The sequence below is a fragment of the Oryzias melastigma genome, linkage group LG14 (genome assembly GCF_002922805.2).
Source record: "Oryzias melastigma strain HK-1 linkage group LG14, ASM292280v2, whole genome shotgun sequence".
Classification (NCBI taxonomy): domain Eukaryota; kingdom Metazoa; phylum Chordata; class Actinopteri; order Beloniformes; family Adrianichthyidae; genus Oryzias; species Oryzias melastigma.
In genome coordinates, this window is record NC_050525.1 from 5,745,140 (window position 1) to 5,760,583 (window position 15,444).

The 15,444-nt window shown below is 39.9% G+C and overlaps 1 protein-coding gene across 1 annotated transcript; it reads right to left on the minus strand.

Moving 5' to 3' along the window:
- Positions 1 to 10,256: 10,256 nt before the first annotated feature.
- Positions 10,257 to 14,461, minus strand: nccrp1 (P1, F-box associated domain containing). Its single transcript, XM_024260649.2, has 6 exons — positions 14,245 to 14,461; positions 13,068 to 13,148; positions 12,037 to 12,133; positions 11,865 to 11,960; positions 10,690 to 10,828; positions 10,257 to 10,614 (listed from the first exon to the last, which is right to left on the minus strand). Exons 1-6 carry the CDS (start codon positions 14,384 to 14,386, stop codon positions 10,468 to 10,470), a joined length of 702 nt encoding a protein of 233 aa, XP_024116417.1. The 5' UTR covers positions 14,387 to 14,461; the 3' UTR covers positions 10,257 to 10,467.
- Positions 14,462 to 15,444: the final 983 nt, after the last annotated feature.

Genomic DNA, 15,444 nt, shown 5'->3' on the forward strand with positions numbered 1-15,444 from the left:
GCATGCATACAAGCTGGTGGGGGCCACACAAGATACTGAAAAGCATTTTGAGTTGCAGAAATGAAGTTTTGGAAAAAATGGACTAGCCCGTCACATCTTCATTTCACTCTGATTTGATGGTGTCTACATCATTGAGCCTCTGTAGGCTGAAAACTTTTATTTCCATTAAAAGACTTGGCATCCTTTTGTTCCTAAGACACTGTCCTGTCGTTATTTGTATAGATATCCAACTTCATATTGAGATCTCATGTATCTAATGTGCTTCTTTAAAGTGCTCCTTTAATTTTTGTGAGCAGTATATAATGACTTACCGTATCCTGTTTGCAGCACGTTTGGAGTTGACAAGCTCTGATGTTTTGTATGCTGGGTCCATCAGGAATATAGTGCTGGTCTCTCCATGAATATACTTTGAACCAACAAAAAAGAAAACAGTATTTTTTTTGTCTGAAACAGCAAGTGAATAAGTCAAATGAAGTACAACAATTACTAACCAACAAGTTCAGTGATTGTGGTTGACTAACACAAAAGACAGGACAGCATCATATTCATCAAAGTTTACCTAAAAACACAACAAATGGTGCTGATGAGAGACAACTAAATGTTGAGTCAACATCTTCATTGTTCACTTTCAATGTCATTGTTCTCACTTATTTAAATGTAGCAATTAAGAGTTTAATAGTAAGTGCATTGACTTTATTTTAAAATGTGCATGTCCTGCCACTTTGAAGTGTAATTTGTATGAATGTGAAGGATTTTAAATCATGACTTAAAAAAAAAAAAAAATTCTAACCTTTATTTATCCGGGCAGGGCAGATTAAGAACAGCATTCTTATTTTTAACTGTGGCCTAGCAAAAGGCAAGACCTTTTGAGAAAGGAAAAAAGAAAGACGCAACAAGAAATAAATTTGAATTGAATAAGAAAAAAATAAGCTAAATTATGAAACCCTACAATCATTGCATTGTGTGATAACAGCATTTATCCTTATAATGGAGCGTGGTGATACTGGGGGGATTTGATGGTAGATGACTCTTATTACCAAACCACATGATTTTTGTCTTGGTCACATTTAACTTTAGGTGCAGTCTGGAGAAGGAAAGTTGGATTTCGTTAAGGCTACGTTGAAGCTGTTTTCTCACAATATCCAGAGAGGGACCGACATAGTATAGAACTGTGTCATCAGTGTAGAGATGAATGAGAGAATCTCTTGCAGAGTCACCTATGTCATTGATATATATTGAAAAAAAGAGTGGGTCCAAGGATAGAACCCTGTGGTACACCAGTGGTGACACAAAGGGGGTGACAAAGAAATTGTTCCAAATTAACACACTGCTTTCTTTTACTGACATAGTTTGAGAACCATAACAGTGGATTTCAGAGACACCAATATCGCAAGCCTGTGTTACATCCTGCTGCTGCTGCCTGGCCTCCTTTCCCATCCAGTTCCCTTCGGCTCACCTGGCAGGTGTGGCCAATCTGCCTTGATTGGCAGATGGTGTCTATTTAAGACAGAGGAGGCCACACCAAGTGAGGCAGGGAGCAGAGCAGCAGGCTGGGTTTAGTTTGTGTGGTGTTGGTTTGGGTTACTTTTGTCCTCAGCAATCTTGGATTGCTGGGTTTTGTTGTGTTAGTTTGGGGTTGGGCCTTGGTAGTAGTGATGGGATAATGATACCTCAAGGAGTGTATTGACACTGTGTTGGTCACTCAGTAGTGAACTCTGCTGTACATAAAAAATCATTGCAGGTAAATAAAATGAAAAGATGGAAGAAATTAAATGCAGTAAACCCAACATTAGCCTTGAAATCATAATATAATATGTAAAATACAGCAAATGTATCTGTAATAAAATTGAGAATTATAATATTTAGCTTATGTATGGAATTTTGTTAACCAAAGTGTTCAATCATATGAAATAACACACTGAAAATGGATTAATTCATACATTTTTATTGAGGAATAAAAGTTTTTGGAGTGTCTTTGGTCCTAGGCGATTTCTCCTCTTAGACAGCAGTTCTCCAGCCTTTGAAAATACACGTTCACAGGGAACTGATGAAGATGGCGTGCACAGACATTTGAGAGCTAGTAGATATAGGTGTGGATATGTTTTCCGGTTGTTCTTCCAGTATTGTAATGGGTCTTGCGTTCTGGGTGTGTTTCCTTCGGCCAAGTAGCGTTGTACTTCAACAATGGAATCCGCTGTAGAATTGCTGTTCATCCTATTCTCCTGAACTTCCATGTCAAGAGGTGTCCAGAGATTGTGCCCTAGCAGATGAAAAAGAATCATGTCATGTGATACTACAATAAACCACGTAAATATACATATGAACGGACAAAAGAATGTGTTTTTCTTACCTGAACTGGGTTCTGATCCATGTGAAGAGCTTGGTTCTTCCGCTGGGTCAGGCTCATGGCTCCTCATTTCAGCAGCACACTCAGACTTCAGTCTCTTAACAGCTTCTGTTGCTTTTAATGGACTACAGAAGCCGACTGTTTTAAACCTGGGGTCCAAGAGTGTTGCCAGTGTCATCACACTGAGTGATTCCATGTTGCAGATGGACTCAGTTAGTCTCCTTTTCAGGTTTTCTGCCAGTTCTTGAGCAGCTGGTTTTGTTAGTGTTGAGGCTTGATGTTGAAGCTCAATGTGGATCATTCTCATCAGAGGAATCACCTTTGACCCTGAGACTCTTTTTTTCCTCAGATAGTTCTCTTGTGGCTTGTTCAAACGGAGAGAGCACCCTGAGCATCTCTTCAATTACATCAAATCTTCAGGAGTCAGTGGAGTAATATCATTTCTCAGTGAGGCCAAAGACACCCAGACTGCCTCCTTCTGCTCAGTTATTCTCTCCAGCATGTGGTAGGTGCTGTTCCACCGTGTTGGCACCTCGTTTATTAACTTATGCAAGTCATGGCTGTCTTGATCCACATTGTGGCAAGTAACAGCAAGATATGCCTCCATATTAATGGAGGTCCACATGTCAGCTGTTAAAGTAACAGCAATGGCACTCTGCAGGTCCTTTTTTGTTTTCTCCTTTTCCTCCTCATATTTCTGGTCCACCAAGTCCTTGACGGTCTGAAAATAACCATACAAACAAACATTGTAATACCTTATGAATACATACATGTTTCTCTGTCTTTTTATCCACGGTACTCATTAATTAATTCAACCATACATTTATTACACATACCTTCCTGCTTGGTAGAACATATGAGGGAGCAACAAGCTGCATGAGCGCCCTGAATCCCTCATTTTCTACAAGGGTGAGTGGCTGACAGTCTTTGATGATCATGTTGACCACAGCCTCCAACACTTGCTTGTTAGGAACTGGAAGCCAAAAAGAAATATTTTTGTTTGAAGCTTGTTAAAGGAATGTAATTTTACAAATAATATTGCAGAGTTACACAAAGCCTTTTGTGTGTAATAAAGTATTTTAGAAAATTCAAGGTTTGTGAGAATGTCATCATACCTGGGGTACTCCCAGCAGGAGTGTCTGCCGACTCTTCACTGCTATGCCGAGCTCTATAATGCCTCAGCATTGATGACGTGCTCTTATTGATATAAGACAATTCAGTTGAGCAGAGCCGACACTTCACCTACAATAAAAAAAAGTTACTTTATCAACAAAAAAAAACCCGACCTCTTAGTAGAAAAGAGTAGAGACACTGAATTAAGAACTAACAGCAAACAATGGCCAAAGGAGGAAAAGATTTACCTTATTCGGCGTCAAAAGATCAAAATTATTCCAGACTTTGGAAAATTTCCTAGAACGGTCCATGAGTAGAAGCAATGCAAAAACTCCGAAAGACACAAGTTTACTCTCCATACAACAAACCCACAACATGTTGATGCAGTTCGGTTCCTTATAAACACAATTTGGCGCCGGCACCTCCAACCGATACACTTCCTGTATCGGTCACATGTTTTTTTTGTTAAAGTGATACACGCACCGATACGGGGTTTCACACTTGTGCACTCGGCACAGTGTTGGCGCACCAGTGTTGCTCGTCCCATCACTACTTAGCAGGGAGCTGCTGACTCCGACGGTCGTCATGGCTGGGTCAGCAGTCTCCCTGACTTCTTTTTCTTTTGGCCAAGGTCCCAACTCCGTTTTGGTTTGTTGTTTTTAACCTTAACCACTAATTTCTTTGCTTCATTTCAGGACACAGGTTTCCATTTATTTAAATAAACTGTGTTCCTTTTATTTTTGGTTGTCCATCTTTAATGTTATTGTCCCCACTGATGGCCATCCCCCTAGACTCCGGGCCAGTTTGCTATTGGGGACGTAACACCTGTCTATAAGACAGGAATGTAGCAAACACAGGATGTTTTCATCTTAAATAATACCTTTGGAAGAGTCTGGCGATCTATAGTGTATAATGACATTAGAAATTAACTTGTATAATATATTCAAAAATATATAAACGCCTCATAGAGGTCTTGGTTTAATGTATAACATCATACTTTAAAACATATTTACCTGGACATATTTACGTTGATGGTCCTCATCCAAGTATTGGATGCTTTGGTCTGGGAGTTTTTTGCTGGATTGACTTATTTTGATTTAGAGACAACAGCAGAACTGTCCCCACTGTTCTTCATGGTCATCATCTGGCTGAATGGAACAAGGAAAGTTTTTTTTTTTTCCTAGAATTTGCATTGGAAGATTATGTTGCCCAATGTGCTCTACATATCTTCCTTGTAATGAACCAAATATTTTTAGATGAACTCTGCTGGTCTGAGATGCCTCTTCTGGGAAAGAATGGAGTGCTTAACCGAATGAAACCAAAGTTCAACCTGACAGTTTGTGTCTCGCGTTTTGTTTCTTTCCTCATTTTTGCCAGTTTTGTTGCTTTGATGCCGTGTCAAGTCCCCCAATAACACACCACTCCACAATAGGAAGATAACCATGTACGATCTGAAGAGGGTGTCAATGATTCCAGGGCAGAAGTACGTGTTTTTCATGGCAACTGCATCATCTGAGAGTAAGTCAGTTTGCTTGGTCCCGTCTCACTTGAAAAGCTTGTGTAAAAGGTGACTTTCGTAGGATGGTTTCTATGGTTTTCTTTGTGCTAAATTTTTTCCCTCTCCCGTCAGTTTCACCTTGTTCAGATGATTTGTTTGCAAGACACACTTGTCCAGATACACTTTACTTTTACCACATTTGTGTACTTTTTAGCATGAAAAAGCACACACATGTGATAGAACACTTCAAGGGCTGAGTGGATGTTTGTGTAGTTGAGAAGGTGAGCAAAGCAGAAAGTTGCAGACTCCTTTATGAATTTTTCACGAGTTTTTTGCCCAAATGCTTGTGACACAGCTTTCAGAATATGGGCAGACAAAGGTGCAGCACAGTAAAGTTGGGTATTTGATCAGTTTGCTCAGACACTATTTCATATGCCCTGGTAAGGTACACTGAAATATTTTCCCTGTTGAAGGAGAGAAGGACACTATTGATGAGAGCCCAGCTGTAATCGGTCTCAATCTGTGAGACTTGTTTTTTGGTTGTGTAGGACAACTTTCTCCTTAATTCCATGAGCCAGTGGGAAATACTTGGAATGGAATGGCTGTTGCAGATTATTTCTGTGACCGGTAACGGGGTTATTTTTTCCCATCTCTGGCAAAACTACAGCATAATACAGGACTCTTTTCTTTTGATCTGGTGTTTTTTGAACCACACCACCTGTAGCATCCAGGTAGAGACTGACAGGTGCTGGTCTCCTCAGATGTTCAGCTAAAATCTTTATTCCTCAATCTGGAGGTGTTGAAAATAACCTTTTGATGATGGGTGACTGCCAGTCTCTTTCATCACTCTTTGCGTTAACATGAGTTCCAGTACCATGTCATTGGGGAGCCATGCACTCTTCCTTACTTCAGAAGATATTTTTTCAAGACATCTTTTGTGGGACTTCGAGTTATGTTTAAAGCCATGACTTCCTCAGCCTGTGTCTTCTTCAACGTGGAGTAAAAGTAATTGCTGACCCCACTTCTTACAGCTTTGGCAATCTTTCCTCTTCTGAGATATTTGGATGGCCTGAATCTCTTTTTATCTTTTTGGAGAGTAATGTCACCAAAGTGCTTCACAACAATATTATATATATATATATATGTTTGTCACATTGTTTAGGCCTGTTTTTTTTGGGGGGGGGGCTAAAAACTGTTTACAGCCTTGCAGCCGTCAAATGTAGATTTTGCTGAGGCACGAAAAATGGCAAGTTTTTTTTTTGGTTTCTTTTGTTTTTGCTCCCATTTTTCATGAGATGGACTCAAAGATCTAAAATTCATTCCAGATACACAATATGACAATTTCTCTCAAACATTGTTCACAAATCTGTCTAAATGTGTGATAGTGAGCACTTCTGCTTTGCTGAGATAATCAATCCCACCTCACAGGTGTGCCACATCAACATGCTGATCTGACATCACGATTAGTGCACAGGTGTGCCTTAGACATCAGCATCTTGATGTGGCACACCTGTGAGGTGGGATGGATTATCTCAGCAAAGCAGAAGGGATCACTATCACAGATTTAGACAGATTTGTAAACAATGTTTGAGAGAAATGGTAAAATTGTGTATCCGGAATGAATTTGAGATCTTTAAGTCCATCTCTTGAAAATGGGAACAAAAACTAAAGTGTTGCGTTTATATTTTTGCTGAGTGTAGTATATCAGTCCATGGAGGGTGTAGCTTTTCTCCCCATGCTTGGGTTTAATCTTCTCCCACTGTTTTTGTGTTATCATAATTTTTAATGTTTTTGGTGCCTCATTGCCCTTTTGGAGAGTATTTTTTGGAAGATGAACATCTGTTGCTTGACACTTTTTTCTCTTTATTTTGATATGTTTACTTTTGGAGAGTGGCTTTTCTGTCTTTAGTTCTACAATTATCCTATCTTTGTCATGTGTCATTTATGGACTCTACGGACTGGCTTCTTATGACATGACTGTTCTGAGTCTTCAGTACTGCCTCTGTCCTCTTTACTTGATTCTAGTTCCTCTGTACATAGAATCTCTTCCTGATTACTGTTGGCCTCATCTGCAATGAGCTCTTTTGCCATTTGTCCCATCTCTTCTGCTATATGCTCTACACAGGGGATCTGCTCTGGGTTCTTAATTGAGGTGCCAATGTCTCCACGGCTTTTTTTTCCCCATTTCCATCATTTTTCCTTCTCACTGACTTTGCACCCTAGACGATATAGATTCACATAGAATTAATTACAAAATATTTCTTTTATAACTTATTATTGAAGACATTGCTCCCATCTGTCTTGTCTTCTGAGATTCAGAAATTCTGAAGTAAAAAAAAACCCTCCCAAAAAGGTCATGACATTATTGTTAGATAACAACTAAATTCAAATCAAACCTTTGAATTGCTTGCACAGACTGAAGACTGGATTTAGGCATCTACAGTAGTAGTTGTAGTAGTAAAGAGGTTTTTTGTTAAAAAAAAAAAAAGGAATTTTAATTCTTCTTTTTTCCCAGCTTTTACCTTTTATTTCTTATAAACTTTCTTTATTATGCTTGTGAAAAATAATGAAACAACTTTTTTGGGAGATCCAGCTGGATTTCAGGTTGGCTGCTCACAGGTGGGGGCGTGTCTGTCTTCTATGAACTGTTCTCTTCACGCGGTGTCGGGGGGCGAGACTTTCACAGAGAACCGCAGAGTTTCCTCAATTTTTAGACAATTTTGTGAAAAATTCATGTCGGTCCCCATCCAAAAATAAACAATGGTTTGTTTCCTCTTTGCATCTCTCACAGCAGATGCTACGTTTGGCTTCGACACCTGTTGCGCTGCCAGTCAAAGAAGGTGTTCTGCTGCTCTGTGGTGCAGACTTCAAAGAGAGAATTGCAGCCTTCTGCCTTATGAGATGAGTGTCATAAAACTCAGTCTAAAACTTCTACATTCTGTAATTGAGATTTCATTAAAATAAAGGGATAAAATGGGATTTATTTCTAGTGTTTGGACAGAACCAATATTCTATTTTACCAAATAAGGTGGAGAATAAACGCCTCACTGAGGTCTGCTGCAGAGAGCTGCCCCTCACCTGCTATGGGGGGGGCGCAGGAGGGCTGGCGGGAAACACACGGAGCCGTCTGCTTTGAGAAATCCCAAAAGGAAAACTGACCATTATTATTTTTTGGATGGGAACCGACATAATTTTTTTACAAAATTGTCTAAAAAATGAGGAAACTGCTATTCTCTGTGAAGGCAGACACGATTCCTGTCTCTCTCTCTCTCTCTCTCTCTCTCTCTCTATATATATATATTTCATAAATCCTTTATAAATCAAGAACATTAAAAAAAGTAATATCATATTTAACATACACAGAAAAAAGAAAAGTACATTTTTTGCTTACTTCTGTCCGGATTCCTTTTCTGTCTTCATTCCAAATTACATTCAACCACTTCAAATGGGTTAGTTTGTTGCTTTTGAACAGACCAAAGGCGACTGAAGTCCATTGGTCAAGAGTGATTTTTTTCTTGAGCAAAACCATTAAGTCTGAAAGTCTGTAGTGCTTGTTCCCTACCTCCAGCTAATTGCCAGAGATCACTACATCTTTTCTTATATCCTTTTTTATAGCGCCCCATCTTTGTCAACAAGCTAATAGTCCCACTGGATACATCATCTAGGATGAGGGGCAAGAGTAAAACTGTCTAGAAACTGTCAATGTCCCATACACTGCACGACCCTCGACAGTTCCAGTGGGAGAGTGCAAAAGACAGAATAGCAAACTTCAATATTCTTGCTTGTGTTAATGCTCAATTATATGAGCACACATCCACACTCAATACAAAACATGTTTGAGTTTCACTTTCTCACTAATGGTGCAATATTTGCATATTTCCCATGAGTCTTAGTACCTATAGACAGGGATACTGCCCCCACGCTGCTTATTCACGGTTTCACATAACTGCAGATTTTATTTTACGTGACTCCTCCACTTTGTCACAAAAACCCAGACAGCTCAAGATGCTTGTAGGATACTTTTGCTTCCGAAAATGATGGAGAAATTTCCCAGGAGGGGAGCCAGTTGAAGAGCACAATAGCTTGTCCCATATGCACGGACACTAAGTTGCGCGCATGCTCAGAGCGAGTCTGCATGAATAAATGGCATCAGATGACTCAGAAGTGGCTTGAAAATATCCTGATAATCACAAAGGGAAATTAACATCCAGAGCAGGTGTTTATTATGGATGGAACCAGCAAATTCTGGATAGAGATGTCTTCTTGCACTTCACAGATGAAGGAGGAAGCATGTGTTTCTTTTAAGGCACAGAGAGAGAGTGACAGTCCTGATGAAACATTCACAATGTATTGTCAAAATATAATATATATATATATTTTGAGCAAAACTCCAAAGTTCTTTTAGTAGATGTTTACAATGCAAGATCAGAAGTGTTTTTGATGATCCTCAATACCTGTGAGTTTTGGTCACAAGTCACAGTCTGCTGATTCGCGAGATAAAACATAGTTCTATTTCAGAAAAACAATCTATATTAGTCAAGGAGTCGGCTTCTACTCTAGCCGGATGACTGATTGTGGCGCAATTCTAAATGAAGCGGCAGATTTTATGGAGACTGGAAACAAACTCCTATGTTAAAAATAAAACACCGGGTTAATTAATGAAAAAAACAAAAAGAATCATATTTATAGTGAGTTCATTGCTTCCTCACTGTAAAAGAAAATATAGTTTAATAATTTCTGACCTGAAACTAAATGTATGTGTTTAACCTTGTGCTATCCTTAAAAGTCATCCAGACACCACAAGACAGCGCGCTGGAATTTTTTTTAATGATTTTCTATCTTCACTGGTGTCCGTGTCAGACAAAATACTGCAGTAAGCAGCGGTATAAACGCAGACCGGTCGTGGAAACGGCCGTGCAACAGCCGTGCATGAATCTTTCGCTGAAACTGCTGTTGCATGGCGGTACCGCGGGTACCACACGCAGTCAACCTCAGTCTTAATTTTAGCGAAGTTCAAAAATTCTTTCCGCCTGTAATGGCGGCCAAATTTTGTACCGCGGACACATCTCGGCTGTTGCGCTACTAGTCCACTGCTAACAGCATCTGTACCCCGGGATGAATTTTTTCTGTGCTCCAGCCGTGATGTGGCTGTGAAATCCAGAGACCGGCTCTTCTGGAGCAGAAGAAAGCTGAGAGGACCCGTGAAGAGAAGAACGGTGAAGAGCTGAGATGAGGCTTGTGGCCAAACTTGATCCCCATATGCAAATTGACTCAGTTATCTATTCTGAAACAACAAAATAATCATGTTTCTTCTTTATTTTTTGCGTTTTTACAAGAATAAAGCGCAAAAAGACAGACATTTGATTTAAAATGATTCAATCTAACTTATAAAAATCATCAACTCAGCAGAAATAAATCAATAAAATCTAGCTATTCTGATTGTTTTGCAGATTATTAGTCATCATGTTCCAGCTTCCACTGTCTTGATGAAGTTTGACTGGGGATGCAGCTAAGAGCTGGAGCGAACCGCTCGGATAACCACGGAGCTGTCCGTGAAGCGCGTCGGGAAGAAGTCGTTCAGGAAACTGTTCTTCAGCCGGTGCAGGAAGTGGATGTATCTGACGCCGGGTCCGTATCTGGAGAACACGTGCGACACCTGCAGGCCAGCAGAGGTAATCAGCCGGACGTTTGCATCTGCACAGAGTGGCGTTGCAGTCCGTCTGCGGCTCACCTCCTTCCACTGGTGTGAGTACGTGCTCAGGTCCTCCGTGGGGCTCACGCTGTGCTCCGAGATCACTGTAGTTCTGTCTGCAGCCAGAAGCTTCACCTGCAGCTGGTAGATGGACTGATGGAGCTGACTCTCCTCGTAGCTGAGATGACAACACATCTGTCCGTTATGTGGTCACATATTTCAAGTCTGGAGCAATTTCATGTCACTTCTCATTTTTAAGAGAAGGAAGTGAGTCACTGAGCAGCAGCACCTCAAAGTCTCACATACAACTCTTTACTTTTAATTGAATTTTTAGCCTTCATACAACCAGAAATCTGTCAAGGTGTAAATGTTTTTGTAGAATAAAAAAACTAAAAGACTTGCCAAAGACAATAACTATTTTTAGAGCCACAATGACATACAGAAAGATACAACAGATCATAGGTCAACGGAGAAACTTCACTAATCACACTGGAAAGTTATGGAGCTGAAACTTTGAAAATAAATTGGTGTTATTTTCAGCTTCAAATGTTCTGTTTTTTAGGTTTCAAAGCTCAAATGTCAATTTGAAAACTTTTTTTCCAGTTTCAAATAGTTTTTTTCACTTTCAACTCTTTTTTTGTTTTCAAGTTTGAACATTTGTTTCAAAATGTTTTGCTGCGTTGGGGCGGGGCTAACACTGAGGACCAATCAAATTCAATGGGGGTGGTAACTTCAGTCCCGGTGCATTCACTAGTAGCTACATTTCATAAGGCATAAAAAAAAACACTTTTTTTGTAGTGATCTGAAAATCTTTTTTAAAACAAATATTTCACAGTCCTGCACATTACAGAAATTTAACTATTTATTTAAAAAAGTTTGAGTTTTAATAGTTAATAGTAGATTATTTTTCTTTTTAAATCATAAAACTATGGTTTTGTGATGCCACATCTGCCTTTGTCTTTGACACACATGCAACAGAACTTCTTAGCTAAATGTTAGCTAAAGTTAGCTTTAGATTAAACTCTTCGAGTTTTCAGCTAATGATGGTTAAGATGTGTGTTTTACATCCATTTAAAGCTTAATCTGATTAGACGACTAATCAAAAAAATAATCAGTGATTAGTCGACAATTTAAATAATCGTTTGTGGCATCACAAGTTGAGGTCTTTTCTCGCAGACTGCACTGAGTAAACTGCTGCGAGTTTAGGAACTCACCAGTCCTGAACGACGATTTCAGGCTGAAAATCATCCAGAAGCTCCTCCCACAGGCCCTCCGCTTTCAAGTCCACCACCTGCTCCAGGGTGAACCAGCTTAGGGCGGGAGAGCCAGAGTCAGAGCCATCTGAACCAGGATCCAGCCCTGCGGCGGGTCTGCAGAGAGTCTTACCTGAACTGGGGCAGAGCGCAGATCACTACCCCCTCAGGGATGCCACTGGTGTCGTAGGGCAGAACCTCAGTGCCCGTAGTCCACGCAGTAAAGTCACCTGGACGAGGAGGGATCTGTTACACCATCCAAGAATCATTTAGATCACATGTGTCGAAGTCAAGGCCCGACGGCCGAATCCGGCCCTCCGGGTAATTCTATCCGGCCCTCCAGATCATTTTACTTTATTGTTAGTAATGGCCCGATGTTATCTTGAACTTATTATAATAATAACTTGTATAAATTTACAAAATATGTTTTTATGGAGAGTAAAATATTGAAAATTATCTGAGGTTCAAGTTGATTTCTTCTTTTCCCGCTTTTTTATTATTCATAATTATGTTGAAAAGTTAGTTTTAAAAAATGGTATTCTGCTAGCCTTTTGGACTATTTTGGCATTTAAGATTTTTTAGGCTATTTTGGAGCTTAGCTAATATTTCAGCTACATGCTAGCTATTTTGCTAATTTAGGCTTTTTTAGGTTGTTTTGGAGTTAAGCTAATATTTACGTGCTAGCTGTTATGGCTAATCTAGAGTTTTTTTTTTGTTTTGTTTTTTGCAGTTAGGCTAATATTTACATGCTAGCTGTTTTGGGTAATTTAGTTTTTTTCAGTTTTAAGGCTATTTTGAAATGTAGCTATTTTTTCAGCTACAGACTAGCCATTTGGAATAACCTCATTTTTTAAGGCTAATTTGGCATATAGCTAATATCACAGCTGGCTATCAGCTTCAGAGTTTTCAGGTATCAATTTCAGCATCTTCAGCGGCCAAATTCAGCTTACAGCATTCACACTAGAATTATTGCAGATAATGCTATATATGTAGTTCATAATTATGTTGAAAAGTTACAGTTTTAAAGTTTTAAAAATGTAGTTTTAGTGTGTTCAATAAATGTTGATCCTGTTTGACCCGCGACCTGAGGTGTATTGGATTTTGGCCCCTTTACGATGAAGTTTGACACCCACAGTTAGATCATAAATAAGCGGATTCCCTCACCATCGGGCTGAAAGCGTGGGGGTCCACGTGGGGGGGCATCAGGGAGGTCAGGTTCTGGTGGGGGCGAGGCTTTACTTAAACCTGTGGGGACGAGCAAAATCCAACCCTGTGATTAAATAAGCAAACAGCACAAAGAACAGAGGAGGGATTCTGGGAATCCTTGGGTGTGTTTCAGCTCCTGCTGATGACACACCTCAGCTTCAAGCAGGTCAAACAAGGAGGCCATTGAAGTTTAATGACCGACCCCAGGCTCACCTGCTCTGACTCACCTGACGGCTGTCAGCCTGCATGAGTTAGACCCAAAGATCAGAGAGCAGCTTCAGGTTTACTGGGTTCAAAACAGACTTGTTGTCATTTCTGAATAATATTCTTCAGACTGCAGACGACTGATGCACTTTAGACTTCAACATGAAGCAGAATTCCTTAGCTTTGCAGAAGCTGAAAAATCCTCTTTAAAAAATAGTCAATCAGAAATAGAAGAGGCAATTGCCCGGGCTCAGCTGACTAAACCAATTCATTGACTTAAGCTTAAAAGATCAATAATCGATTCATAAAATTATTGATCGATTTAGTACATAAAGCTTAAGACCACTAGCTTGATGCTAACGTTTAATGGAATTTCCTCCAACACTCGGTCGACGTAAACATACATTTCTGACTAAATGAAAATATTTATAAACTCACAATCATGAATTTTCGAAAATATTTAATGAAAATATTTCTTAAATAAACAATTTGTGGTCTAAAGCATCGTTTTTTGCTCATACTTTATTCTTTTTTTTAAATTGTACTGCTGTTCTGCGAGCTCCACCTAGTGGCCAAACTGAAACGCCGTATTTCTAAACAAATGTGTTTAAGTATGTAAACTCAAAATGAAATTGAATCGAATTGAATTGAGAGGATGGAAAGAATAAAAAAAAAAAATGGAAGGAATTGATTCAGGCTCTTGTGAATCGAATCGAATCGTTTCTGGAAATTATCATCGATATCCAGCCCTAAAATTCCTGCACTGACAGTAGATCTGCAGACCGGATTGATTATGGATTCATCCACGAAAATAATGATCACACAATTCCAGTTAAACAAACTTCTCTCATTCCTGTCAGTGAGCGTCACTAAGAGCTGCAGCTCAGCCCGAAACAGAACTTCTGGAGCTGTACGTGCAGAGTTGTGGTACCGAGAGGGGCGGGGTTCTTCAGCAGGTTCCGTCCCAGCGGCTTGGCCTCGTAGATGGACTTCCAGTCCAGGTGGTCGGGCATCGGCGCTCCCTGCAGACCCCACTCCGCCTCGCACCTCCTCTCCCACTCCGCTGCGCTCATGCTGCTCCACAAACAAACTGCCGACGCTGCCGGAAGTGTTTGGAGTTGAGGAGGTCGGCCCCGACCACGCCACACCCCACCTCGTGCGTCACGCGCCCTTAAAGTCCCACTGCGAGAATGGAGTGACTACTGTACAAGTATATTACAAGCAAAAGTCACAGTTTTAAAATCAAAATTCTCTAAATATCACACAAAATGTACAGTGTTGAGAAAAAAATCATAATTTGCAAATGAAAATATCAAAAACGTTTTTTTTTTCTTTTAAAATATATTTTTGAGTTTGCAGCACATATGTTTTAGATGCGTTTTGTTTAATCTCAGTTTGGCTCGATCTTTTATCTTCGTTCACAAGTTTCAATTTATTGTAATATGTGTGCCACCAAACAGCCAATCACAGGCGAGAGGGTTCATGCTGATTGGTCTAGACCAGGAGTGTCAAACATCTGGCTTTACCTGGCCCTCCAGATGGTTCAATCTGGCACAGTTGACCACGCAATACTACTCAATACTACTCAGACGACTGGAAAAACTGGGTGGGTCTCACTGGGCCAGTACTAAACTGGTTCAAAACGTACTTAGAAAACAGGAAATATTTTGTGTCAATTGGTAACTTCACTTCTGAGCCGATAGAAATTACATGTGGAGTGCCCCAAGGCTCCATCCTGGGACCACTTCTATTTAACATCTACATGCTCCCACTGGCCCAGGTTATAAAGAACAACAACATTAGTTACCATAGCTATGCAGATGACACACAGATATATATTAGACTGACACCAGGAGACCGAGGCCCTGTACAGGCTCTTGGTAAATGCATTGAGGACATTAATGACTGGATGTGTCACAACTTACTTCAATTAAACAAAAACAAAACTGAGGTTATTGTCTTTGGGGCTAAAGAAAAAAGGTTGGACGTCACTACAGAGCTTCAATCTATTCAACTAAAAACTACCAACCAGGCCAGAAACTTGGGTGTAGTGATAGACACAGACTTAAATTTTGATAAACACATTAAGGCAGTCACTAAATCAGCCTATTATCATCTAAAAAATATCTCA

What these genes read in the sequence shown, in the direction of transcription:
- nccrp1 (XM_024260649.2), bottom strand. Translation starts at nt 14,386, where the DNA reads ATGAGCGCAGCGGAGTGGGAGAGGAGGTGCGAGGCGGAGTGGGGTCTG. An exon ending in GAAGAACCCCGCCCCTCTCG is followed by an intron (nt 13,149 to 14,244) that starts GTACCACAACTC and finishes TCGTCCCCACAG; the next exon opens with GTTTAAGTAAAGCCTCGCCC. An exon ending in TGCGCTCTGCCCCAGTTCAG is followed by an intron (nt 11,961 to 12,036) that starts GTAAGACTCTCT and finishes TCCCGCCCTAAG; the next exon opens with CTGGTTCACCCTGGAGCAGG.